This window comes from Dermochelys coriacea, chromosome 1 (genome assembly GCF_009764565.3).
Source record: "Dermochelys coriacea isolate rDerCor1 chromosome 1, rDerCor1.pri.v4, whole genome shotgun sequence".
In the NCBI taxonomy this organism is placed as follows: domain Eukaryota; kingdom Metazoa; phylum Chordata; order Testudines; family Dermochelyidae; genus Dermochelys; species Dermochelys coriacea.
Window position 1 is genome coordinate 348,176,261 of NC_050068.2, and position 25,743 is coordinate 348,202,003.

General features: G+C 45.4%; 1 protein-coding gene across 1 annotated transcript in view; it reads right to left on the bottom strand.

The window, feature by feature from the left end:
• Positions 1-25,176, bottom strand: part of GDI2 (GDP dissociation inhibitor 2) — a 32,197-nt gene extending 7,021 nt beyond the window's left edge. Inside the window, exons 1-5 of the mRNA XM_038387646.2 lie at positions 24,895-25,176; positions 8,335-8,442; positions 7,067-7,166; positions 4,233-4,367; positions 163-361 (exon numbers count right to left, since the gene is read on the bottom strand). Coding sequence (XP_038243574.1) covers positions 163-361; positions 4,233-4,367; positions 7,067-7,166; positions 8,335-8,442; positions 24,895-24,939 — 587 coding nt within the window. The 5' untranslated portion in view covers positions 24,940-25,176. The remainder of the gene's footprint in view (positions 1-162; positions 362-4,232; positions 4,368-7,066; positions 7,167-8,334; positions 8,443-24,894) is intronic.
• Between the last annotated feature and the right edge of the window lie 567 nt (positions 25,177-25,743).

Below are 25,743 nucleotides of genomic sequence, written 5' to 3' on the forward strand. Positions count from 1 at the left end.
GCTCCATTCCAACAAGCAGCACTCAAGGATGCTGCATGAGATTTACTTCAAGAAAGGTACATTTGTGGTTAATGGAGGTGGTGCATTACTCTGAAGGATTATCTCCCAACTCACTGGCCACTAGCTTACTTTGGGAAAAAACAGTGAATAGCAGACACTTACTCATCAGTTCTGTAGAGTGCAAGAGCATGGCCTGTGAAGTCTATGACATCTTGGCCCAGGTCAAACTTTTTATACACCTCTCTCATGGTGGTCTTCTGGGGATCAACACCTTCAAAAGCCTGGGGGTCATTTTCATCAAAGTTGGCCACACACACTAAGAATTTCCTGAATCGGCGTTTCTCAAACAAGCCCATTAAACCTACAACACCAAAAGAATGGGTCAGATCACAGGTTAGAAGTGAGGAATTTGAGTTACTTTGCAGGTCCTTTCAAAGTAAGCTTTCTTCCAGTTCCATGGCAAAGACCATGAAGTATTACAACAGAGATGAATGGCTTTGTTTAGCCCTAGACAGCAAAAGTTTACACTTTAATCTTTCCCTAAGGTACCCCTAAGTTAACTGTGCCAGAGTATGAAGTAACCATTCAGGCTACAGAGGCTAAAAATCCAGCTAAGCATGGAAAACCAGTTTGCTTAATACTGGCAGCTGCCATAGTAACTGACTATTAAGAGCTTGGAAGATGTGCCAGACACTACTCAGAGAGTTCAGAGACAACCTATATGTGGCTTGGCTTCCACTACTTCCAGTCACTGGAAGAGGGGAGGGAACTGACTGACCATGGTCAGCGAGCTTTTTTGGATCAGCCTCAGACTAACAGAAGTCTGTGTTAAGCTCCATTATCCTCTAGCTAAGGGAGAAGGAGGGTTCTCTCCGATCCAATACATTGGGAACCAGACACCCTTTTCCACAGCATTTGGCTCCTCCCCAAAAGATTAGCAACTGCCTATGTGGCTGCCAGCTTTCTCCAAATTGAAGACATGAAGCAGACATGATCATTCCACTGCTGTTCTAAGCAAAAGCAAAAGGTAGTCACTGTCAACAGATAGCAATGCTGAACTAGACCGAGCAGCAGCAGGATTTGAGCAAGCTGCAGATTTAGGCAGACATTTCATTGGTTGCTTTCAGTTCACGTTTGAGAATTCTTTACAAAAACTTTAAGGAACTTAATGGCTTAGTTCCCCATACTTGCCAGAGATGGCTATGTAATGCTGGTCTGTGTAAACAACTGTAGCAACTACATGGATAGGACAGCAAGTGGGAGAGTCTTGCCCCATGATACATTATTCAGGTGTGTTCCACAATAGAAATGCACAAGGACCCTGTATACGATTACAAGTTACTAGACTGTCACTTTTTTTGCAATGGGTACAAAAGGAACTAAAAGGGCTACCTAAATAACTCTTCCTCAGTTTATGCATCTTGCCTGCTTAATGTCACTTAAGAGTCTGAGTGCTGGTCTACATTACAAAGTTAGGTCAACCCAGCTACTTCGCTTGGGGGGGTGAGAAAAACTCCTCAGAGATGAAGTTAAGCCATCTAAGCCCCAGCATTCACTCTGCTAGGTCAACAGAAGAGTTCTTCCCTGGACCTAGCTACTGCCTCCTTGAGAGATGCATGTATTAGCAGTGCAAGACCACTCGCAGTGCTGTAGTGTCTACGCTAAAGTGCTCCAGCTGTGCCGTGCCATTTCTAGTGTACTCATACCCAAAGACTCCAAAGTGTCAATAGATGGCATTGCTACTGAGCAAGAAGCCAAATACAACAGTTTCCTGGAGTCTCAGGATTTTACATGTCAGTGAACCTGAAAAAGTTAAATAGGAACATGAAGCAGGGGAATGCCACAGAAAACTTACAGAAGGCCAATCAATCAGGACAAGAGACTAGCCACAAAGGGCTGATTTGACAGGGTCACCAAGGGATACAGTTTTGCTTCTGGACCTGTTCTCTCTGGTTTGCTAACAGCCAGGTCTGCTACTGACAAAGATCTCCCCTGTATCATGCATGATATGTGCATCTGGAGCACACATGCAGCCTCCTCCCTGGCACATTCAGAGCCTTCCCCAGCTTGTCGTCAGGAAAGTTATTTCTTCATCTGTGAAAGATTCTGGGCTGTCTTGTTCCTCTGGAGAGGGTATTACTAGAGCCCCTGCAGGGATACAAAAATTTGTATCCACATCTGATCCACATAAATGGTCTGCAGATATTGCAGATTTGCAGGGCTCTACTGACAGCTCCACAGATCACCATGCAACAGTGACACAGGGCTTTGCCAAACCCCCAACCTCTGGGGAGAAGTAGGCAGCGATCTCCCATAGCACACTCCACCCCCATCATGCTTCCTTCCCTGCTATGGGTGGGGAGCCTACATCCTGGGCCCTCACATGCAGTGCCGCCCTCCCAATGAGGGGCTTGGACACCCCGGTGCAGCAGTAGCAGCTCTAACACATACTGTGCTTGACTCACTGCACAGGAGTGCATGGTCACGCTCCCTTCTGGGAGTTGTATTTTATCACCTTAGTTTGAACAAACTGGAGACTACAACTCCCAGAACGCCCAGCAGGCAATTGCTGCAGCGTGATTCATAGAGTGGAGCTGCAGCCTCAAGGCTAGGTGACAGCAGCTCTGTTCTGGCGAGTGTGCTGCAGAGCCCTGCGTGGATACAAAATTTGTATCTGCATTAGAGCTGTGATTGGCAAAAATGGTCTGTGGATATCTGTGGATTTTCCAGGCTCTAGGTATTATCTAGTACCCCAATTTGAATATTTGGAACGGTGTTGGGAGTGCCTGACTTTGTCTTAGGCCATCTTAACAAGCTGCACTGGACTGTGAATAAATCACTAGCATACTACTTGGAGACAAAACTGTTCAGTCATTAACCTTAACTGTTGCTAGCTGATTCCTAGTTTGTATTAAAGGAATGAAAAAGTTCAGGTTTGCCAGGTGAAAAGTTATTTAACACATTCATATGAGGAGAAGACTTAACAGTTTGCCTACAATACAAGATAAGCAAAGCATCTTTGTTCACAGTGAAGAAATTTGGAGATGGGAAGATTACAGCTCCAAGGTAACAAGTCTATGGCAGAGTTTGGTCTGCTAGTCCTGTACTACAGGAGACCTTCTAGAGAGCATCCCTCAGAGACCCAATGGGGGCAGAGCATGTCAAACCCAGACTGAATATGTGGCATTACTACTTGGTATATGAGGTTACACCACCACTCAAAATTTGTTTCAGACATTCTTCAATCATGATCAGGTGGGGAGAAAGGATCAGAATAGGATGAACATGGGGCCTAGTTCCCCAGGAGGCTCACCTTGCTTGGCTTCTGTGTAAAGCATCGCCCCCAGCATTCAGGCCTGCTGACACTGGCCTCACACTTCACCCCAGATATCCTCTGGCAGAGGCAGAAGTACAAGAGCCAGGCCTGCTGAGCAGCAGCAGCTCTTGTGCACCCTTGAGGGCTGCCCCTTCTATAGCTACCCCGCTATGCCAAGAGATAAACTGAGGCCCTAGTCAGTGGGGCCAGGTCTTGTGCTTTCTGCAGGGAGCAGGGCTAGAACAGGGGATCCTGGCAGTGCCAGTGCCTCTCCCACCCTAGTTATGGCAGAATGGAGGGTATGCAGTCCCTGATGGAGGGTAACAGGCCCTACTGCCAATTCAACAGTTAATGAGTTACAAAATTGAAGTTTAGGTCCTGCACCTGCCTGGAAGGCACTTCTACACACACCTGCATTTGCCTATCATGGAGGGGCTGTGGATCAAATCTGAATGGCACTGCAACCCCACATACCAGGCAGCATCCTTACTGCTACTATAAGGGGGAGGAGCTCCAAGCAAAAAAGTACTAAGATGGGATGCAATTCAAATAAGGTTGAGAATCTATTAGCTACATTGACCACATCTGGTGTTTGCAGTAGGAAATAGATCTCATTTGGAAAGTGAGCAGCTGAGGACGGTTACTGTACTCAGGCATAGAATGCGCTACTGGAACAGGTCACATTATAAACACCATTACTAATGCACATTACCTTGACACATTATAGAAAAGGGTAACAAGATTTGATTAATGTGGTTGCAGATGAAGAACACATCCATGAATGAGTCCCAGTTCATCCACGACCCATGATGACCATGGTACAACTCAAGTCACAGGAAATGTCAAATAATTAAGCTTACAGCTATGAGCTCTCAGAAGGACACAAGCAATAGCATAGCAAAGTATAACAGCTTACTGGATGCCAGGGCTTCTGACTCAGTGGAAGGAACTTTGTAGATTTTTCCTCCCCTGTAGACAAAGCTTCCTTCAGTCACTTTGAAGTCTAGGTAGCGAGTGACTTCTGTGTAAAGCAGCATCTTTACCAACTGACCTGCAATTAAGAAGTTTCAGCAGAAAAAAAAAAGTCAGCCAGCAGTCTTCAGCCAGGTGATCATTTACTCTGTGTATGAAGGATAGAGGACTGTGTCTTTTTGCAGGGCCCCCCATTGTGACAGAAATGTGCTTTTGTAGTTTAGGATGAGCTCCTGCAATGCTAGGAGCACTGCTCTGCCATAGCATTCCCACAGATTAGAACACACAAGGTAGAGGTTGCACAAACTGTAGAGATTTATGAAAATATTGACATTCTATTAATTTTAGCCAGCTTACAGCAATTTAACAACTTCCTTGGATACAAATTACGCACACTAAAGCATTGGTAAGTATACAAGAATATTATAACCACTGTCCCCACTCTATTAGTATCCCTGTCATTTATCATGAAGCCTGCTACACGTAGCAACATTTAGACTTAAGTTTCAACTTTGCAAATAATGTTACATAGAATAGACTGTAGTAGCAGGGACAGGAGCTCGTCCATAAGACTAGAGTATTAGTCAAGTATACAAACAAGTTAAACAAAGAAGCTGTTATATGCAGTTGTAGGGTGGTCCCCTGTTCCTGTCCCTCCTGCTTCAGACACCATGAATACATCCCTGGCAGCAAAGATCATACTACTACCTAGCTCGGGGGTAGGAAGCCTATTGCACGTGTGCTGAATGAGGCGCACAAGCTGATTTTCAGTGGCACTCGCACGTCCTGGCCCCCAGCCCACTGGGTACTGGCCCCAGCCTGGGGCAGTGAGAGGTACAGACAGGGGCAAGAGGGGGCCAAGATCAGAACCCCCACCTTAAAAATTGTTCCAGCACCACTGTACTGGGATATTTTTAAGTCCTGGTTTGTTGCTGATATCACTATTGTGCCATGTGGAACAGCGCACTGCGTTTGACATTGAGATTAGAACGTACATGCAAGAACTGGAATCAGAATTTTCTGACAGATTTCAAGGTTTCTAGCAATTTGGCCCAATGCTTTCTTTTCTAATTAAACCTGAAAAGTTCAAAGAAAGTGACTTGGATTGGTCTGTATTTCAGTGGATGGGTGTTAAAGATTCCAAAATGCAGCTCATTCAGTTAAAAAGCTCAGAATTGTGGGCATCAAAGTTTGGAGATCTGCGGAGTGTACTTGAAGCTACCAAGAGAGATCATGGGGCCTCTATTCTGACCTGCTGGACGTCCCTGCCAGTGAAATTTAACTGTGTGAAGAAAGTTGTGTTTGCAATGCTTTCAGCATTTGGATCCACGTACCTGTGTGAACAGGTATTTTCACACATGAAATCTGTCCCTCTCGGAGCCGGTTAACAATTGATCACTCAGAAGCCTGTGTGCAGCTTAAAGAGTCCAAATACGTGCCAGACATTGGAAAACTCAACAAGGAAAAGCAAGGGCAAGGATCACACTAAACTGATACGATTTGCATTTTAATTTAATTGTAAGTGAAGCTTCTTATAACTAAAACTATTGTTGTATGTAAAATAAATATTGTAGACTTCTAGAAAGATACCTTCTAAAAATGTTAAAATGTATTACTGGCACACAAAACCTTAAATTAGAGTGAATAAATGAAGACTCGGCACACCACTTCTGAAAGGTTGCAGACTCCTGACCTAACCTACTGACAGAAAAAGGTCACATCCCTAGTTATTTTCATGTGGGTTAGTTGAGTTTAGAGTTCTGCACACGAAGTAGTCTCAACATAATGAGCTGTTCCAGAGTTACTACATTCAAGCTTCAGCTAATTTTATGTAGTTATTGTCACTATGCAAAGACAAGTTTTATGCTTGGTAGTGTCTTATCCCTTACATACATTTCAGTGACAAAAAGTCACTACAAGTAATACACTGTCAGATTGAAAGTACAAGTTCTCAGGGACACACCACAGGACAAGCTGTTGACTAGTCAACAAGACAAGACAACTGCACCCAAAAAATTCTGCAGCTGCCAATGAAAGAGGAAGCCATTCCAAAACACTTAGCACCAATAAGCACTGAGAAGCAGGAAACTCAGTACTACTGAAGTGGTCAGTGGTTAAAGAAATTAGTTTTTGGAAAATTTAGGAAGGGATCACTGGAGTCAAGAAGCATGCAAGCCATAGACTCTAACAGCCTGTGTCAATTAACTTAATTTTCCCACCCGACAATTGCAAGTCACTGTTTCTTCCTACATTTTTTGATGAGTACTGCAGCCTAATGGCATCCACTCCAGCTAAAAATTCAAAAACCTTGCTTTAGTAAGCACAGAGGTTTTAGAGTGTGTTTTTCCATAAAGTCTTCACAAGTCATGGCTCAACTTTCCCTGATTAATTAGTGTGGAAAACAGGTGTTAATTTGTCATCTACAGACTTTCCTCTCTCTTACACTGTAAGACAAGAATTTTCCAGTTGTGTTTTCAGGATTCCTTTAGAGTAGCATAGCATGCTACAATGCATCTACTATGAGACATATCTTCATGTGCAACATCTCATTTGGAAAGACAGATAGAACTGTGGCTCCTGCACAACTTGCCATTGGAGGGTAGATGTGTATTAAAAGCAATGAGAGCATGCTCTTGTATCTGGCTGGTTTGAATGAGCAGTATTTCAAGCCTTGGAGTAGATATTGCAATAAACCAATCCTTAATAGTAGCTGTTAGAGTGACTGATTCATAGAAAGTTTACTAGCTTGGGATCTTCGGTTTGATTTAAGTTACTTACCATTAGCCATAAGGAATTTTGGAATTAGGTCCACATTCCAGTCTCTTCCTCGGCCCATTGATTCTGGTGGAGATCCTGGTATGTTAAACCTTTTGTAAAGCTTTAGAAAAGGATAAATGCTCTTATACGATGGAGAAAACATGCACTGTTCATTACATTAATGAATCTGCAAGGTTACAAATAATCTCATCACAATACATGTGTATGCTCTCCACAACATGCCAAAACTTCTTGTGCATTAGTCTACAGCCCTCCCACTGCAAGCCTGTGGCCAGCCCGAATTTAGTTTGGTGGAAACTGGACTAATTGATGCCATGTGCAAGTCACATCAAGCTATTGCTACTTTAGGCATCAGGTAGGCTGCTTTCCTCAATGTCCGATTTTCCTCCAGTACAGAGCTCCTAAACTGGAGACAAAATTTGTCAGGTTTGTGAGCTGCTGAACTGAAGTTGCAGTTGTATAATACTGCAAGAGTAAATTCACTCCGCTGATCAAGTTTGTTGCCTCACTGAGCAGAAAGGCAAATATCCATATTTTGAGAGAGTGATTTTTAAACAAAAGTTTCCATGTGAATTAGTGTTTTGTCCATCTTGTATTGTATGATTATGTGTTGAGATTGCAGAGATCAGTTCCTACCAGAATATCAGTGATTTGCAGCAACTGCAGCTTTGGGGCTAGGATGTTTAGCGAGCTTTGCAATCCTCATGCGTAAGTGAGCTAAACAATTAAGTCTATTCCAATCAGTGACTGTTGGATTAAAATGCATTATTAGTGCTTTTACTTTTGATCCTTTTGAGTGCTAGACGCCTTGACACATGGACATAAAAATACAACAGTCATGTCACTCAGCGAGCAGGACAGCAATACAGAAGACAGCCACGTCATATCCATGACGGTCGAAACAAAGCTATTTTGGATCAACTTATTTCCAGAGACATGTTTAAAAATACTAGCTATTTACATGAACACTGAAAGATTGACACGTGACATTGAATGAACTGTCCTTAGTGTTAAGCTCCCCAAGTAGTGTAGGAATAAGGACCAAATGCTCTAAGACAGCATCTCTTTGTTTTAGGTGTCTGCTACTTTTTTGGTCTCTTCCATGCTTGTCCTAGCTGCACTCCTGGTAAGATGTGTGGTTAATCCTCCCCTTAGGAACAGGGGCAAGAGTCAGTCTTCAGTTAGGATGAGGATACTTAAAGAGTTAGAAGCAAGACCATGTAGGTTCAGGAGTGAGTACAATACAGTACATTATTCTAGGTACTTACATCCTCCAGTGGTGTTATGGATGCACTTTCACCTCCATAGTATGAGTTGCGATCCATGTGAAGGACCTTCTTTCCATTCACTGACATGATGCCAGAGAGGATGCATTCCTGTACAAATAAGAGGTTTTAAATGCAGGGAAAGAGTCCTTTGATTTAGTTATAGGACTGGGTCATCCCATTCCACCAACCCTCTTTCCTTCAATTCTTGGAAACAGCATGGAGCAAGTCATGCGGGTTCAATAAAAGCCCTAAGGACAGGAGCAGCACATTAAGTTTCCTTAAGCACCTGGGTAGAGTTTAACAGCATCCAAACCACTTTTGACCGTTTTACCCCATAAATGTAAGTTGGATGGGCAAAGCAAGATGGCTTGTAGGGACAATATGGGGTAGACAGCAAGAGTATAGTAGATATTGGAGTATATAGCCACTCCATGCCAGGAAGTTGTAGTTTTTGACAATGGGACCACCAGGCAGACATGAGGAATAGGCATCTTTTTAAGATGCTGTTACAAAGAGTATATGCTGAAGTAGTTATTTTACTATTTTTTATTGCAAGACAACTTATAAAGCAGCAAAAATTGAATAGATTCAACCAACTCAAAATCCAATGTTGATTTAACAAGTCAATTCAAGCCTGCTAGTCTTTAGCAGTTTTGTTTATGATAAAAGCCATTGACGTCAAGTGTTTCAAAACAGCTGTTCTAGATATTCTGTTTGAGGTATTACCCCATGTTGTGAACGTTTCTTTTTCAGAGTGAAGCTTGTCAGCCTGTTATACACAAGTAACTTTTGGCAGACTAGGAGCATACACAGAAACATAGGGCTGGAAGGGCACTCAATAGATCTAGTTGAGTTCCCTGCACTGAGGCAGAATTAAGTAATGTTATTAGACCATCCCTGACAGATGTTTAACCGGTTCCTAAAAGTCTGCAGCGAAGTCTATTCCAGAGTTTAGCTATCCTTATAGTTAGAAATCTTTTCCTAATATCTAAACACAAATCTCCCCTGCTGCAGATTAGCATGTCCACTGAAGGTAGGACAAGTAGTAGTCATCTCCACTCTCCCCATCAAGTTAGAAGGAAAGCAGTACCTGGCACCAGTGTTGGCAGGGATTGGAGAAGACTCAAGCTGTGTTACCGTTTTGCTGAGCTTTGTTCAAAACGGAAGCTACAGTTGCTCTCACAATAAGCTTTGGGAAGTTTTATAGCGCATGCGTGTCAAGCCAGGAAAGCTGCCTGTTGTGGGGCTATAGGTTACAACCAGTTTAAAGATGCCCATCTTATGGGGAGATGCAACTGCTGCTATATCAGCACTAGAAGTGCTAGCCAAGTCTTGAAGGATTCAAGGCCTTGATATTTCCTTTAGTAAGCTTCAGTTAAAACTGAAGGTTTATTTTGCCATTTGTTTCTGATCAAACGGAGTGATGTGCAGAAGAGCATATATAAACACACCACGGTTCTTATGAATTTGACTTAACACAGTTTTTATACTGTTGCTGCCGGCACCCTTTAAGAACAGAGATGTTGCTGAACATTACACCAAGGAATCCACTATTCATTTAACATTGACCCAGTTGTGGCCCTTTTCCCCCACATGTTTGAAGTCAGAACACATTTATATTTGCCCTGTTGAGAAACAGCTGAAGTGATGGTCTGAGCACATAAATGAAACTGGGTTCCTCCAAGAGAAACGGTACACAGATTTTCAGATCTAACTATGCAACTCCCTTTGAAGATAGTTGGAGTTCTGGCTAAACCCCCAACCAGCTTTGGAAAAAAAAAAAAAAATCTCAGTTAGTTGGAGCAGGAAGGCTATTAAATAATTTACAGGCCTAAAACACGTGTATAGCCAGAGACCAGTACAGAAATCAGCAAAGGCACATGACACTTCTGTGCCTCTACCTTGTTCAATAAGGACCACCTCTCAGAGTTAGAACGGCCATACTGGGTCAGACGAAAGGTCCATGTAGCCCAGTATCCTCTCTTCCGACAGTGGCCAATGCTAGATGCCCCAGAGGGAAACAGAATAGGTAATCAAGTGATCCATTCCCCATCACTCATTCCCAGCTTCTGGCAAACAGAGGCTCGGGACCCCATCCCTGTCCAATCTGGCTAATAGCCATTGATGGACCTATCCTCCAATAATTTATCTAGTTCTTTTTTGAACCCTATTATAGTCTTGGCCTTCACAACATCCTCTGGCAGAGAGTTCCACAGGTCGACCATGCATTGTGTGAAGAAATACTTCCTTTTGTTTTAAACCGACTGCCTATTAATTTAATTTGATGACCCCTAGTACTTGTTATTGGCTCCTCATAACACACTTCCTTATTTACTTTCTCCACACCAGTCATGATTTTATTGACCTCGATCCTATCCCCCCCTTAGTTGTCTTTTCCAAGCTGAAAAGTCCCAGTCTTCTTAAAAACTCTCCTCATATGGCAGCTGTTCCATACCCCTAATCATTCTTGTTGCCCTTTTCTGAACCTTTTCCAATTCCAATACATCTTTGAGATGGGCGACCACATTTGCATGCAGTATTCAAGATGTGGGCGTACCATGGATTTATGCAGAGGCAATAGAAGGATACTTTGTGTCTTATAATCGATCCCTTTCTTAATGAGGCCCAACATTCTGTTCTGCTTTTTTGACTGCCGCTGCACGCTGAGTGGATGTTTTCAAAAAGCTATCCACAATGACTCCAAGATCTCATTCTTGAGTGGTAAGAGCTAATTTAGACCCCATTATTTTATTTGTATAGGTGAGATTGTGTTTTCCAACATGCAGTACTTTGCATTTATCAACATTGAATTTCATCTGTTTCCCAGTCACCGAGTTTTAAGAGATCCTTTTGTAGCTCTCTGCAGTCTTGCTGGGTCTTAACTATCTTGAGTAGTTTTGTATCATCTGCAAATTTTGCCACCTCACCATTTATCCCTTTTTCCAGTTAATTTATGAATATGTTAAATAGGACTGGGCCCAGTACAGATCCCTGGGGGACACCACTATTTACCTCTCTCCATTCTGAAGATTGACCATTTATTCCTACCCTTTGTTTCCTATCTTTTAATCAGTTACCAATCCATGAGAGGACCTTCCCTCTTATCCCAGGACAGCTTGCAGAGTGAAGTGGTAGTTCTCCACATTCAGTCCTTGACTTCTGGCAAAGGCATCAATAGTGATGGTAAGTCTTTTGGCCATGCCTAATAGCTACCAGCTGTTAGCATTCATCTGACCTGGAGCTGGATATGCTAACATCCATCCTTAAGACATTCAGATGTCAAAAGCTGCCCTCTAGAACGTCCACAGGTTTAGTTTACTTCTTTAGTGAAACTAAGGCTTCTACCAACTTCCTGAAAATCTGCAGCATGCAGCTGTCAACCAAAAGCCATCATATCTAGCCACGCTCTTTCACCAACATTCACCACATGTTGTGATTAGTTTGCTATTTCAGCATTGTCCACTGCTCTCTCTTCCCCCCCACCCCCACCCCAGAGTCTGGTCTACCACAATGCTAAGTGAACCTGTTAACCCATATTGGTTAACAGTCCAAACATCTGCCCATTGTGGGTCTACATTTTAGTGTATGGTTCTCAAAAAAATAAGAAGTTACAGAACTAGAATATTCTGCTACAGTCAACCCTTGTTCGCTCTTAAACAAGCCTTTTAGACAGTTAGAACACGGATATGTTGAACTAGAATACATTAAGGGCTTGTCTTCACTGCATTTTTAGCTCAAGCTGTAACTGGAGGAGTGTTGCCTCTAACCTGACTCCCACCCATACAGTGTCTCAAAATCAAGTTAAGTGGTGCTTTAGTCTTAAAATAGCTGGCTTGTGTTGGCTGGATTGGGGCGGGGTTGGGTTCTTCCCTCCCCAGCCTTGGCAAAACGCACTAATTTTTGGCTAACCAAGTAAGCATATTCCTGACAGGAGAGGAAGGTACAAGAACACCCAGAGTTCTCAAGTACCTACATAAACATTCTTAAGAGATGGTACAGGAACACACCAATCCCTTATACGATAGGGATGGGATGGGATGACAGGATATGGATGTTCTGTTCAAACTAGCAGGCACAAGGAGAAGGTGGTAACTAGCAATATCTGGAGTAAAAGTAACTTGTTTACATCAGTGTATAAAAAGGAGAAGTCATAGAAGGGGCATCTTTGGCCAGCCAAGGGGACAGCATCTTGGTATGCTCACTGAGCTGGTCCCATTGTTGTGGTCATACATGTTTCTGCATCTGTAACCATGAAGCCAGGGCACTAGTACTGTGCTTTGTCAACAATAAACCCAGCTGAGTGGCTTCGCCATTGAAACAAGCCTGTGGTCTCTCTTTATAGTAAGATCAAGGTCTACTGAATTCACATGTCACACTATCTGCTAGTGAGGCTAACATCAGAGCTTCAAGAACAGTAACACTGCAGCAGCAGCAACATTCCTTACCATTGCCAGAATTCAGGAAGACGTGAATCTCTTTCGAGTAAGGTGAAGTTATTGTTGGTTGGTTACATACCACCCAAATGGAATGCATAACTACATGTCTAGATTGCCTTTGTCCTGAACGAGGGTTAGCCTAACTACTGCTCAATCCAGAAAGAAAAAAAGTCACACTGATAGAGAAGCAGAGCTGGAAAAGATTAGAGTGATCCCTGCCCGAGAGAGGGTGCCACTAAGCTATATTCTGACAGCAAACAACAGGATTTACCAAGTGCAATTAATTCTCTGGCCGATTTGAAACCCTGGACTCTGTTCACTAAATTAACCTGCAGAGTCTTCATTTGTAGTTTTGTGGATTTGGCTTGACAGGTCCTCATTAACTGAATGGCTTGTCTTTACAGCTGCTCTTCAACAGCCATGTGCCTACAGTGACTTATTTGAAAAATTAAAATCTGTCAAAACACTGACTTGTCAGGTCTGGCAGACGGTGGTACAGCACTGAACTTCCATGCCTGAGTTCAGCCATGAGAAAGCTGACTAGGATTGCAAAACAAAAGGAAAAAGTCAACTTAACATATCTGAGTTACTCTAATGCCTTCAATAACTAAATTCCTGAAGCTGGATGTCAGTGGATTTCCTCTCCCCAGTAGTGACACAAATAGACATTTTAGCTATCTTTTGCCTCATCTCTCTCTCAATTCACAGGTGTATGCTACTTCCATCAGGACAATCTTAAGAGGAAGCAGCAAAAGATGAATTTGGAGCTTGGTAGAAGTCATAGGAAGTGTTCTAGTTGCCCCATTCCTTCAGTTCTGTACTTGTCTAACCTGGATTCTTCTTGTAGTTCAGGCTTTAAGAACTAGTACAATTTTATTTAAGATCCATTTGTAATAGATTAAAATCCATGCAACTAATGGCCTGCTTCTGAACTCCAAAAGCAGGTTCTAGCACACAGCACTGGAGTTCAACTTAAGCAGTTTGTACCCAAATACCACAAGCCTATGTTCAATGGAGAAAGTGAAAGAGGCAGCAACAAACTACATCAAGCCTTATGTCATGTATATCAGGCTGATATGTCATCTTTTTCTCTGATAGAGTCTGTTGCATCTGATGAAGTGAGCTGTAGCTCACGAAAGCTTATGCTTAAATAAATTTGTTAGTCTCTAAGGTGCCACAAGTCCTCCTTTTCTTTTTGCGAATACAGACTAACACGGCTGCTACTCTGAAATCTGATAAGATAGTTGCAGATATAGACTGTCCAAAGCCAAACTTGTTGGCTGATCAGGCTTTTGAGGTCACATCCAGGCCCCAGGTGCAGCAATTGACACCTGGGACCCCACTGCTGAAACTTTATGCCCATATGTTAAATTGGGATGGGGAAGTTAGTCAGAGAACAGAATAAGAACAGCCTCTGGGGAGGGAGGAAGAGGTGGAGAAAGGGATAGTTTTTAACTGCCAAACTTCCCTTTCAGTAGCAGTTTGTGGCCCTCCACCCATTTTATTGGTAGAACCAAATCGGGCCCTTCAGCATGCCACAAGTAGTTTTTAAAATAAGTTAGAGTGGCTGTTGGAACACAAAATATTGCTGAAAATGCATCAAGGCTTCTGCAAGGGAAAGGGGCCCAGATAACCCAGGGAATCTTAAAGAGTAAGAAAAGAATGAAGTAGTAGTAAGAGGCTTAGCACGCTCATTTTGCATATAAATGATGAACACCCAAGAGATTGTTCAAACTGTCGGAAAAGTGAAAGTTAGTGTTAACCACACTCATGCAGCAATGTGCCATTGTAGCATATGCAGTCAGTGATAGATCCTTTTAGACTACAAGCTCCTTGGGAGCATAGACTGTTTGTCCAGGGTATGGCTTCAAAACAAGTTTAGGGCCTTTCAGTGCTAGCTGTCAGGTAGCTGAAAGCAGATTCCCTTTTGGATGCATACTTAAGTATGCATCCAAGAGTCCAGTTTGTGATTCAGCATAGTCTGATACAGTAACAGGTAAGGAAAGATATGAACCCATATCAACACAGGGACAGAAAGAGATCTCTCAGAGACACTGGGGCTTAAGTTAAGCTTCCTAGTAACAGCTTTTCACAAGCAAGGACACCAAGTGACCTGACCTGTTTACATGAACAGGATTTGCTTCTCTCTGCTGGTGCCAACATGGCAGAAGTCTCTCTCTCAAAACAGAAAACCTTCGAGGAAAAAAAAAAAGTCTGAGTTTGTATGGATTTTCTCCTAGAGCTCGATGCCAAGTATGACAAGTTCAGAATCAGCCGCAAACTGCCAGAATCATAGAAACTTCCCCACAATGACACAATTGGCTGAAAAGATTCTGTATTCAAGTGATCTTGTGATGCATCCTCTAGCTTAGAAGATTAAGTATGATTTTAAGGCCCTCTCTAAACACACGTTGAGGGATAAGTGTTCTAACCTAACAAGTTGGAAGCCCAGGTGATAAAACGGTTACTCACCTCTCGTAACTGCTGTTCTTCCAGATGTGTTGCTCATGTCCATTCCAATAGGTGTGTGTGCACGCTGCATGCATGATTGCTGGAAGCTTTTCCCTAGCAGTACCCATCGGGTTGGCAGTGGAGACCCCTAAAGTGGCACCCTCATGGCAACGTATAGATGACCCTGCCGACCCGCCTCCTGTTCAGTTCCTTCTTGCCAGAAGACTCCGACAGCAGGGAGGTAGGCAGGATTTGGAATGGACGTGAGCAACACATCTCAAAGAACAACAGTTACAAGAGGTTTGTAACTGTTTTTTCTTCGAGTGATTGCTCATGTGCATTCCAATAGGTGACTTCCAAGCAGTTACCCCAGAGGAGAGGTCGGAGTTCACCTGACTGTCGACTGGAGGATTGCCAAACCAAAAGAAGCAGCATCCCTCGCCTGCTGGGTAATGGTGTAATGGGAAGTGAAGGTGTGGACTGAAGACCACGTTGCCACCTTGCAGATGTCCAGGATGGGGACCCATGCCAGGAAAGCTCCGGACGTCGCTTGCACTCTGGTGGAATGCACTGTAATATGTGGAGCTGGAATTTTAGCCAGGTCATGGCACATCCTGATGCAGGACGTGATCCATGATGACATTCTCTGTGATGATAGGAAACTAGCCCCTCCTCCCCCAATCCTTTCTGCAATTGCAATAAAAAGCTGTGGTAATTTACAGAACAGCTTTGTACATAAACGGCTAAGGCCCGTCTAACATCTAAGGTGTGAAACATTCACTCCCTGCTGGTGACATGGGGTTTAGGGAAGAATATAGGCAAGAATATGTCCTGGTTTACATGAAACTGGGAGACCACTTTGGGCAAAAATGCAGGATGGGGGCGTAGCTGCACCTTGTCTTTATAAAACACTGTGTACGGGGATTCAGAGGTCAGGGCTCTGAGCTCGGACACCCTCCTCGCAGAGGTTATAGCTACAAGAAAGGCCACCTTTCAGGACAGGTAGGAGAGAGGGCAGGTAGCCATAGGCTCAAAGGGGGGGCCCTCATGAGAGAGGCTAGGACCAGGTTTATGTCCCGGGGGGGGGACAGGCCAATGTACAGGTGGGTAAAGTTTGTCAAGGCCCTTAAGGAACCTGCCCACCATAGGGTTACTGAATACTGATCCCCGCAGCATTTCCAGGTGGAAGGCCGAAATGGCTGCTAGGTGTACCCTTAGGGATGATATCACCAACCCTTGGCACTTGAGGTCCAAGAGGTAGTCTAGGACAAGGGGAACCGGGGCCGGTTGTGGTTCAGATCCTCTTTGTAGAGACCAAATGGAGAAACGCTTCCACTTGGCCAGGTACGTGGCTCGAATGGAGGGTTTCCTGCATCCCAACAGGACTTCCCTGACCGAGTTTGAGCACTGAAGTTCCAAAGGGTTCAGCCATGGAGTTTCCATGCTGTGAGGTGGAGGGCCTCCTGGTTGGGGTGCTACAAGCGGCTGCGATCCTACAAAATTAGGAATGGGCAGATGGGGAGCGCTATTGGTGTGACCACTGAAAGGTTCAGCAATATGGTGAACCAGTGCTGGCGGAGCCACACTGGTGCTATCAGGATCAACGAGGCTCTGTCCTGGTGAAACTTGAAAAGCACTCTGTGTATAAGGGGGAACGGTGGGAATGCATACATCAGGTGCCTCGCCCAAGATAGGTGAAAGGCGTCCACAACAGAGCCCAGGCTGTAGTTCAGGAAGGAGCAGAATCTCTGGCACTTCCTGTTGCCCCGGGTAGTGAACAGGTCTGTGTGGGGAAAGCCCCACTTCTGGAAAATTGAGTAGGCAATATCCAATCTGAAGGACCACTCATGTCCCTGGAACGAGCAGCCGAGGCTGTCTGCCAGCTTGTTCTACACCCCAGGAAGGTATGACACCTGCAGGCGTATGGAGTGCGTGATGCAAAAATCCCACAGGGTGAGGGCTTCCCGACAGAGGGAAGAGGAGCGAGCACCATCCTGTTTGTTTGTATAAAACATTGCTGCGATGTCTGTGAGTACTGATACGCACCTGTCTTGGAGACGGCTCTGGAAGGTCTGGCATGCCAGGGGAACTGCTTTCAACTCTCGGACACTGATGTGCAGCGACAGCTTTGCCTGGGACCAGAGTCCTTGGGTTCTGACACTGCCCAGATGAGCTCCCCAACCGAGTGCTGAAGCGTCCATAACCAGGACAATAGTCAGTTGGGGCTTTGTGAAAGGTACTCTGGCAGACCCTCTGAGGTTAGAGCCACTAGTGGAGGGAGGGTCGCTACTAAGTCCAGTGGATCCCTGCCCTGCCTGCGCTAGCCACGCTTGTAGAAGTCGAAGGCAAAGCCTGGTGTGTTGCACCACATATGTGCAGGCCGCCATATGTCCCAGAAGCCCCATACAATTTCTGGCTATGGTGGTTGGAAAACAAAGGAGGGTACGAATAATGTCCGAGATTGTTTTGAACGTAGGTCTGGGAGGAACACCCCCATGACCGTAGAGTCCATAAGACTCCAATGAACTCTATTCTTTGAGTAGGGGTCAGGATAGACTTGGATTCGTTCAATATAAGGCCCAGCCTGAGGAACATGTCCCTGACCAGGGATACGTGCTGCGCTTCCCTTCTTTGAGATTCTGCCTTGAGAAGCCAGTCATCCAAGTATGGGAAAACCTGGACCTGGCATCTGCAGAGGAATGCTGTCACTACCGCCGTACACTTGGTGAATACCCGAGATGCAGTAGAAAGGCTGAACGGAACCACCCTGAACTGGTACTGATGGCCATCGACTACGAACCTGAGAAAAAGCCTGTGGGAAGGGATAACTGAAATATGGCAATACGCATCCTTCAAGTCGAGGGCAGTGTACCAGTCTCCCGGCTCCATTGAGGGAATGATGGTGGCCAGAGACACCATGCGAAACTTCATCTTTTTTATGTATGAATTGAGGTCTTGCAGGTCCAAGATAGGCCGAAGGAGCCCAACCCCCCCCCCCAGCCTTGGCCTTGGGGATAAGGAAATAATGGGAGTAGAACCCCTTGCCCCTGAATTCCTGAGGGACTTCCTCTCTCACCCCTAGTGCTAGGAGCGACTGAACATCCTGTAAAAGAAGTTGCTCGTGAGAAGGGTCCCTGAAGAGGGGTGGGGAGGGAAAGAGTGTAGGGAGCAGAATTGGATAGAATATCCCGACCCTACTGTGCTGAAGACCCTACATGATCTGAGCCCAAGTTCGGTAGAAGCGGGAGTCTGTTCATAAAGGGACAGGAAGGATCCGGTAAGGCGACTGTTGCACCGTCCTCATGCGTAACTTCAAAACTTAGGCTTAGGGCTGTTTAGTCCAACCCTGGTCTTGGCCCAAAGAGGACTGTGGGTGCCTCCTATTGTTTCTACCCCTCCTTCTAGGTGGGTCCCATCTAGGGGTCCTTGGTAGAAGCAAGATAGGGGCTGAGGCCTAAAAGATCTTCTCTGAGGTGCAGTGGTACGCAGCCCAAGAGATTTCAGCGTGGCCCGTGAGTCCTTGAGGCTGTGTAAACGTCAGTCCATTTTTTGGGCAAACAGGCCCTCATGGTCAAAGGGAAGGTCCTGTATTGTATTTTGGACTCGGGAGAGATACCCGAGACCTGGAGCCACACACTACGTCTCAGTGATGGCAGTGGCCATAGTTCTAGCTGCCAAATCCGTCGAATCGAGGGCTGCTTGAAGACAAGTTCTAGAGACTACCCTGCCTTCCTCCAGGAGGGCTCCGAACTCCCTACGTGAATCAGTTGGGATAAACTCCTGGAACCTGGCCAACGCCGACCAGGAATTAAGGGCATATCAGCCTAGCACTGCTCATTAGTTAGCTATTTGAAGCTGGAGACCCCCAATCGAATAGACTTTATGGCCGAAGAGGTCCAGCTTCTTTGCGTCACGTGACTTAGGAGTGGAACCCAGTTGACCCTGCTGCTCCTTATGATTTACCGCATCTACGACCAACGTACCCGGTTGAGGTATATGAAAAGGTGCTCACAGCCTTTTTATGGCACAAAATAGCGTCTCTTCACACCTTTAGCCGTTGGTGGTATAGAGGCTGGAGTCTGCCAAAGCACACTGGTGGTGGTCTGTAGAGACTTTATGAGGGGCAATGCAACCCTGGAGGATATCTACTGTGGGGTCTAAGTCCTCAGCAACTTCCTCCACCTGGAGGTTAAGGTTAATTGCCACCCTCCTAAGTAGGTCCTAGTGGCCCTTGACATCCATTGGTGGTAAAGCCCCCTGGGAGAATAATAACTACTACTATTAACAACTTGAATAACTATCTACACTGAAGACAAAGGAAACCACTAGGCTAAATAATTTGCGAGCAAGCACAAGCAAGTTCCAACAAGGGCGCTAAGAAGGAACTGAATGGGCAGTCATATATACGTTGCCATGAGGGCACCACTCTAGGGGTCTCCACTGCTGACCTGATGGGTACCACTAGGGAAAAGCTTCCAGCAATCGTGCATGTGACCTGCACGTGCACATGCCTATTAGAATGCACATGAACAATCACTCGAAGAAGAACCTGACAGGCAGTAAGTCAGTAGGTGAAGATCCTCACTTACTAGAGAAAATACTAATCTTTAACAGGTTTCATAGTAGTAGCCGTGTTAGTCTGTATTCGGAAAAAGAAAAAGGAGTACTTGTGGCACCTTAGAGACTAACAAATTTATTAGAGCATAAGCTTTCGTGAGCTACAGCTCACTTCATCGGATGCATTTGGTGGAAAATGCATCCAATGAAGTGAGCTGTAGCTCACAAAAGCTTATGCTCTACAGCTCACTTCATTGGATGCATTTTCCACCAAATGCATCCGATGAAGTGAGCTGTAGCTCACGAAAGCTTATGCTCTAATAAATTTGTTAGTCTCTAAGGTGCCACAAGTACTCCTTTTTCTTTTTCCGAATCTTTAAGTTTACATACAGCCAGCTAGTGTATGTTATTCAAAGCTCCCCCCTCTCCCCCCCCAAAAAAAAGTCTCTAGGAGACTCACAGCACCATCATTAATATATTCCAAACAATGGGTATCAAGTTAGAAGAGAGTTAAATCAGCTAATTTTAAAAGCTCCGATTAATGGGATATCCCATCTCCATAATCAGCTACCAGAAGAGATGATGTGCACAAAACAGCGCGCCATCCATTTGGAAGTTACATTCTCCCAGAGGCAGATTTAGGTTGGTCAAGGAATCTAATCCAAAGTTGTTACCTATGGAGTGCAAATCAACCCCAAGTTGCATATCAGTTGACAGGCTGAAAAGTTGAGTTACCTCAATTGTTTTGTATAGGACCAGTATCTATTGATGTGTTTGTATAGCACTTTGATCTGTGGATACAATTTCTATAATTTTTGCCAAATTGACAAAATCTAATTCAGTGCATTACTATTTGACAGAGTGAAGACTCCTACAGAGATACTGTTATGACTATTGCTTTGTTTGAATGCATACTGATTTGACAGGTAGTCAAACAAGACTCCTCCAGCCGCAAGTACATGTCACTTTCTGAAGTGAGCTTAAGCCATTACATTAATCAGTTTCATTTCTGATTAAACTAAGAAAATGAGAAAAAAAACATTAGTAACAGGAGATTTTGTTTAAAATAATATTTTCCAGATACTTGAAAGGCATTACTGACATGTTTTTTTGCGGTGTTTAGAGTAAGCCTATCTAGGTCTTTTCAACCAAGCATGCTATGGAAATATTTTTGACAGTGATCCCTGGCCAGCAAAAACTCATTCTTTAGTCTCTCTTCCCCTTCAGCCCATGTTCTTACACTCTGAAGATTCATCACCTATTCATTTCATGGAATGAATGACACTGCTATCTGTCCCTTTGATGTCAGCCAACACCAGGCTGAAACCAAGACATAGGTTCAATCGAACATGCACCTTAAGCACATAACTTCTAACTACAACAACTAAGGTTAAGACTTCATTAGGAGTCTACTGACATGCAACTTTGAAATGCCATTCACCACCAGGATTTCTAGGACATAGTAAGAAAACTGCAGGGCCTGTGTTAGCTTTGGTGTTGTACTGCAATCATAGTTTGCAGCAGTCAGCTCTGAAAATAAAAACTGTCCTTTTGGTAGACATGTAGGCAGACAGGCACCACCTCTTAAGATGGATCAAAGTTTCTCCCCCACCATCCTCATACAGGTTTAATTTGATAGGTCACACGTAGCATCAAAGTTTGAATTCCTACAGACAAAAGATTGTGAAATCTGTCGTGAATGAGGAGTTCACATGTTCAGCTGTATTTAACTCTAGGAAAACCAAGTTTCCTAGTAATTTAAAGTAGCACAAACATCCCAGTACCTCTTTATCAATTGATACCATGACTAATTAGCATTGCAATTGATCCACCTCCCACTAATGGTACAAAGTAACAATAAAAGAACTACCAATTTGACTTACAAAAAAGTGTATAAGGGTTGGTTTACTTTTTGTAGGCTACCAATTCCACCAGGCTCCTTGGGAAAGCAAACTCTAGAATTAGCTTGTTTTAATTGACTAGCAGATCTAATCTGTTTCTAAATGTTTCAGTTGTTAGTGATGCGATGTCTTTGGATATTCATAGGAGAAACTTATTTAAATCTGTACGGCAAGTTTTCCTCAATTTGACATGAGACCTCAATTCAGTAAGTATCAAAACTAACTATTTGACAAGACAGTAGGTTACTAATTCTCCACAACATTTATATAACAGTGAACCTGTGGATCTAGAATGATCACCAATAGACAATGCATGTTTTTACGCCCTAGTACAAAGGCTTTGGCGATTTTAAAACTGACAACTTATTGAGTTTATTTCACATTTGATGGGAATGACAAACAGGGGGAAGCAACAGGTGCTTTTAGAACAATTTTTTATTTTAAATTAGTAAAACGAAAAAAAGGTGGTGGGATGTAATAAAGGAAGACATGCTAGCATGTAGTGTGATGGAGGATATGGCATTGAACAGAGTACTTTGGAGAGAGGACTCATTACACAGATCCCATTTGATGGGATTAACGCAAGGAAGAAGATTTTATATATATTGTGTTTTATACAGACTGGAATTCCAAAGTTCTTGACACACCATGTTGAGAGTTCAGCAACATTTAGCATGTCCACCAAAAGTTGTGCTGATATGATGGTAATTCAAAGGACAGGTGCAGCATAGCAACACTGTACTGTACAGTCAGACATTTGAATGCTTCACTAGTGCCTAGGGATACAAGTTATTCTACAGTTTACTTCTGACAAGCAGGTTAAGGTTATTTCCATGTATAATATATTAAGGTTCCTCATCTCTAGGAGCTTGAGATCTCTCCATTCCACCTCAAAACACACATCAAATGTGAACCCCCAGAGACTCTTACAGAGCTTCATAACCATCCCATAAAGCACCCCCCTCAAGAAAGTTTAGCAAACATGCCTTACTCATCTTCCTACCTGAACCTCTGAAGGGAACCCTATCCAGCTTCTCTCAGATGAAGATTCCTTGAGGCTAAGGGGGTGTGGACAGCTGACATGTGAAGTTTCAATAGGGGTTTGGGGATCAACAGGGCAAAGAGGTTATTCATGTCATTCTGCTGTAGCTTTACTCTCTAAGGGCTAGCCTGCTGTAGCAGTGCTTTAACTTGGCTTGTATGGTCATGGCAGAGCTCTAAAAAAAAAAACCCCACCTCCACAAGGGGTGTGGCTCCCAGTGCTGGTGCACTGTCTACACTGGCACTTTACAGCGCTGAAACTTGCAGCACTCAGGGGAGTATTTTTTCACACCCCTGAGCAAGAAAGCTGCAGTGCTGTAAATTGCCAGTGTAGACAGGCCCTAAGCCTCTACCCAAAGTAGTCACTGGACTCAAAGCATCTTATCAGAGATAATGCTGCCACATTGACCATAACACAACAACAATTTCAAGCTTCTTATGCGTTACCTCATTTATTTGAAGGGGCAGAAATCCTGTAGTCAAGTTTGAATGAGATTCCAAGTTTGATGTTTATCCCCTACTTTTGGCTGGTAATCCATTTCCCTCTCAAAGTTGCAGTGTATGTTTATTGATTCCAATCCCTTAGCTATCCCATTCCTCCCCTTGTTCCCATGCATTCACTTCCCCACATTTGAGTCTATCCTTACAAAAAAGCCTCCATTTTATCTCCTCATAGTATTCTTTTGAAGAGGAAAGTCTTTTAGAAGAACTTCCACAATTAAATCCAATACCTATTATGACTAGAGCTCCTAGGCACTACAGTACAAAGAAACAGTTAAATCCTACCTTTTACCACAAGCTCTCTTTAAGTTTCACTCCAAGTACTTTATAACAATACAGCCAGTTACTCAAGTATACCCATTCAAATAAAACTATTGATCACCTCTCGCTCTTAAACAGGTTAAGAGCAATGTGATCTTTTAAGATCATAGAATATCAGGGTTGGAAGGGACCTCAGGAGATTATCTAGTCCAACCCCCTGCTCAAAGCAGGACCCACCCCCAATTTTTGCCCCAAATCCCTAAACGGCCCCCTCAAGGATTGAACTCACAACCCTGGGTTTAGCAGGCCAATGCTCAAACCACTGAGCGTGTTCAAAAGATGAACACTAAAGGATGTTCGCAAAAAGAAAAGGAGGACTTGTGGCACCTTAGAGACTAACAAATTTATTAGAGCATGAGCTTTCGTGAGCTACAGCTCACTTCATCGGATGCATTTGGTGGAGAAAAAAAAAAAAAAAAAAGGTTGCATCTGGATCACCAGAAGTATTACCAATAGTCAAATTTCAGCAGTGGAGAAAAAAAAAAAAAAAAAAAAAGGGGGGGGGGGGGACAATTTGTGAGCAGAAGCCGAAAAAAAAAAAACAAACCCAATATCAAATCCCTCGAAGGGACTGGTTGCCCGTTTACAACTCAGTCCCGCAAGGGCTTGTTCTTTTCCCCACCCCTTCCTACCGCAGGCAGGGACTGACAGAGCATGAAGGCTGCATTGAGGAAGGGAGGGGGGAGAGAGACCGCCTGCCTCCACCCTAACGCTCGGCTTGTGCCTTTCCAGCCCCCCCCCCGCACGGAGAGCGGAGTCCCAGCTGCAAACCCTTGAGCCCCAGCGCGTGCATTTTTTCGCGGGGGGGTGGGGGGGGGGGAGGAGAGGAGAAGCAGCACCAGGCCATGAAGCCCGCCTGGCGTTTGATTGGTTTTCGAGCAACTGCCTCTCCCGAGGCCTCCTAGAGGCCGCTTCAGGACACATGATTTGCCAGATAAAGATTCAAGCCACCTCAAGGGAAGGGAGACACCACGACCGACCCCTAGCGCCGCCATCCCACGGGAGACCCCCCCCCCCCCCCACACACACACACACGGGCCGGGCCGCCTCTTCCGCGAGCTGAGCCGGGAGAACAGCGAGCAGCTCAGGCCCTGCTGGGACCCAGCCGGGCTCGGAGACGGGGGGGGGCAGGAGGAGACGCCTGGGGTGGGAGAACTGGCGCAGGAGGGGGGGAGGGGCAGAGACGGGAGAAGCAAGGGGCGGGGACAGCGGCGGGGGAGGGGGCCAGGGGGAAACGGGGTGAGGGGCGGGGCTGGGCTGCGAAGGTGAGAGGAGACGGGGCGGGAGCCCGCCGCAGCCCGGCCCGGGGAGCGGGGACGGGGACGAGGCCCGGCCGGGCGCCCCCTCCTCACCGTGAGGCCGGTGCCCAGCACGATCACGTCGTACTCCTCGTTCATGGCGGCGGGGTCGCGGGTCCGGGGCGCGGGCGGGTCGGGCGCTGCAGGCCGCGGCGACAGAAGCAGGGGAAAAATGGAGACGCCGCCGCCGCCGTGAAGAGACCGCGCCAGGGGGGTGGGCGGGGCCGCCGCAACGCACCCAGGGGGCGGGGCCGAGCCCCAGCCCCTGTCAATCGCGCCCAATCGGCTCCCCTCCGTTGGGCCGCTCGGCTGTCAGTCGGAAGGCTCCGCCCCCCCGCCCGTCGCTACGGGGCGGAGCGCCGGCCTTGCCAACGGGAATGCCACCGTGGTGCCGAGCGTGTGCGCCTGCGCGGAGGGAGGCGGGTGCTGCGCGGGCCCTGAGGCGGCGCGAGTGCTGCGGCGCGAGCCGCCCTGGGCGCCGCTGGTGCAAAGACACAATGGCAGAGCCGAGCTCGTCGGGGGCAGGGGGGGCACAATGCATTTTCAGCGATGCAGGGCAATATGGATTTATTGCACTGCGTCTATCGCTCCCAAGGCCCAGCAGCAATCTCCTTGCCTGCAAACGCCCTATCCCAAAGCCCATGGGGATGAAATACCGGCTTGGGCGCGGAGATCCCTGCCGAGCCATTCATAAGCACCAGTGTGGAGGATAATGTAGTCCAGTTGGCTTTGAAATACGGCTTTGCAGCGCACCACCTCAACCCCATCGGAAATGCCTTTCGTGGCGATCCTCGCTCAAGTGGAGAGTCCACACGCAGTAGCTGGCATTGTCAGAGAATCAGATTGTAGGGCTGGAAGGAACCGTAACCCGCCAAGAAGTCATCAGGTTCAGCCCTCTCCACT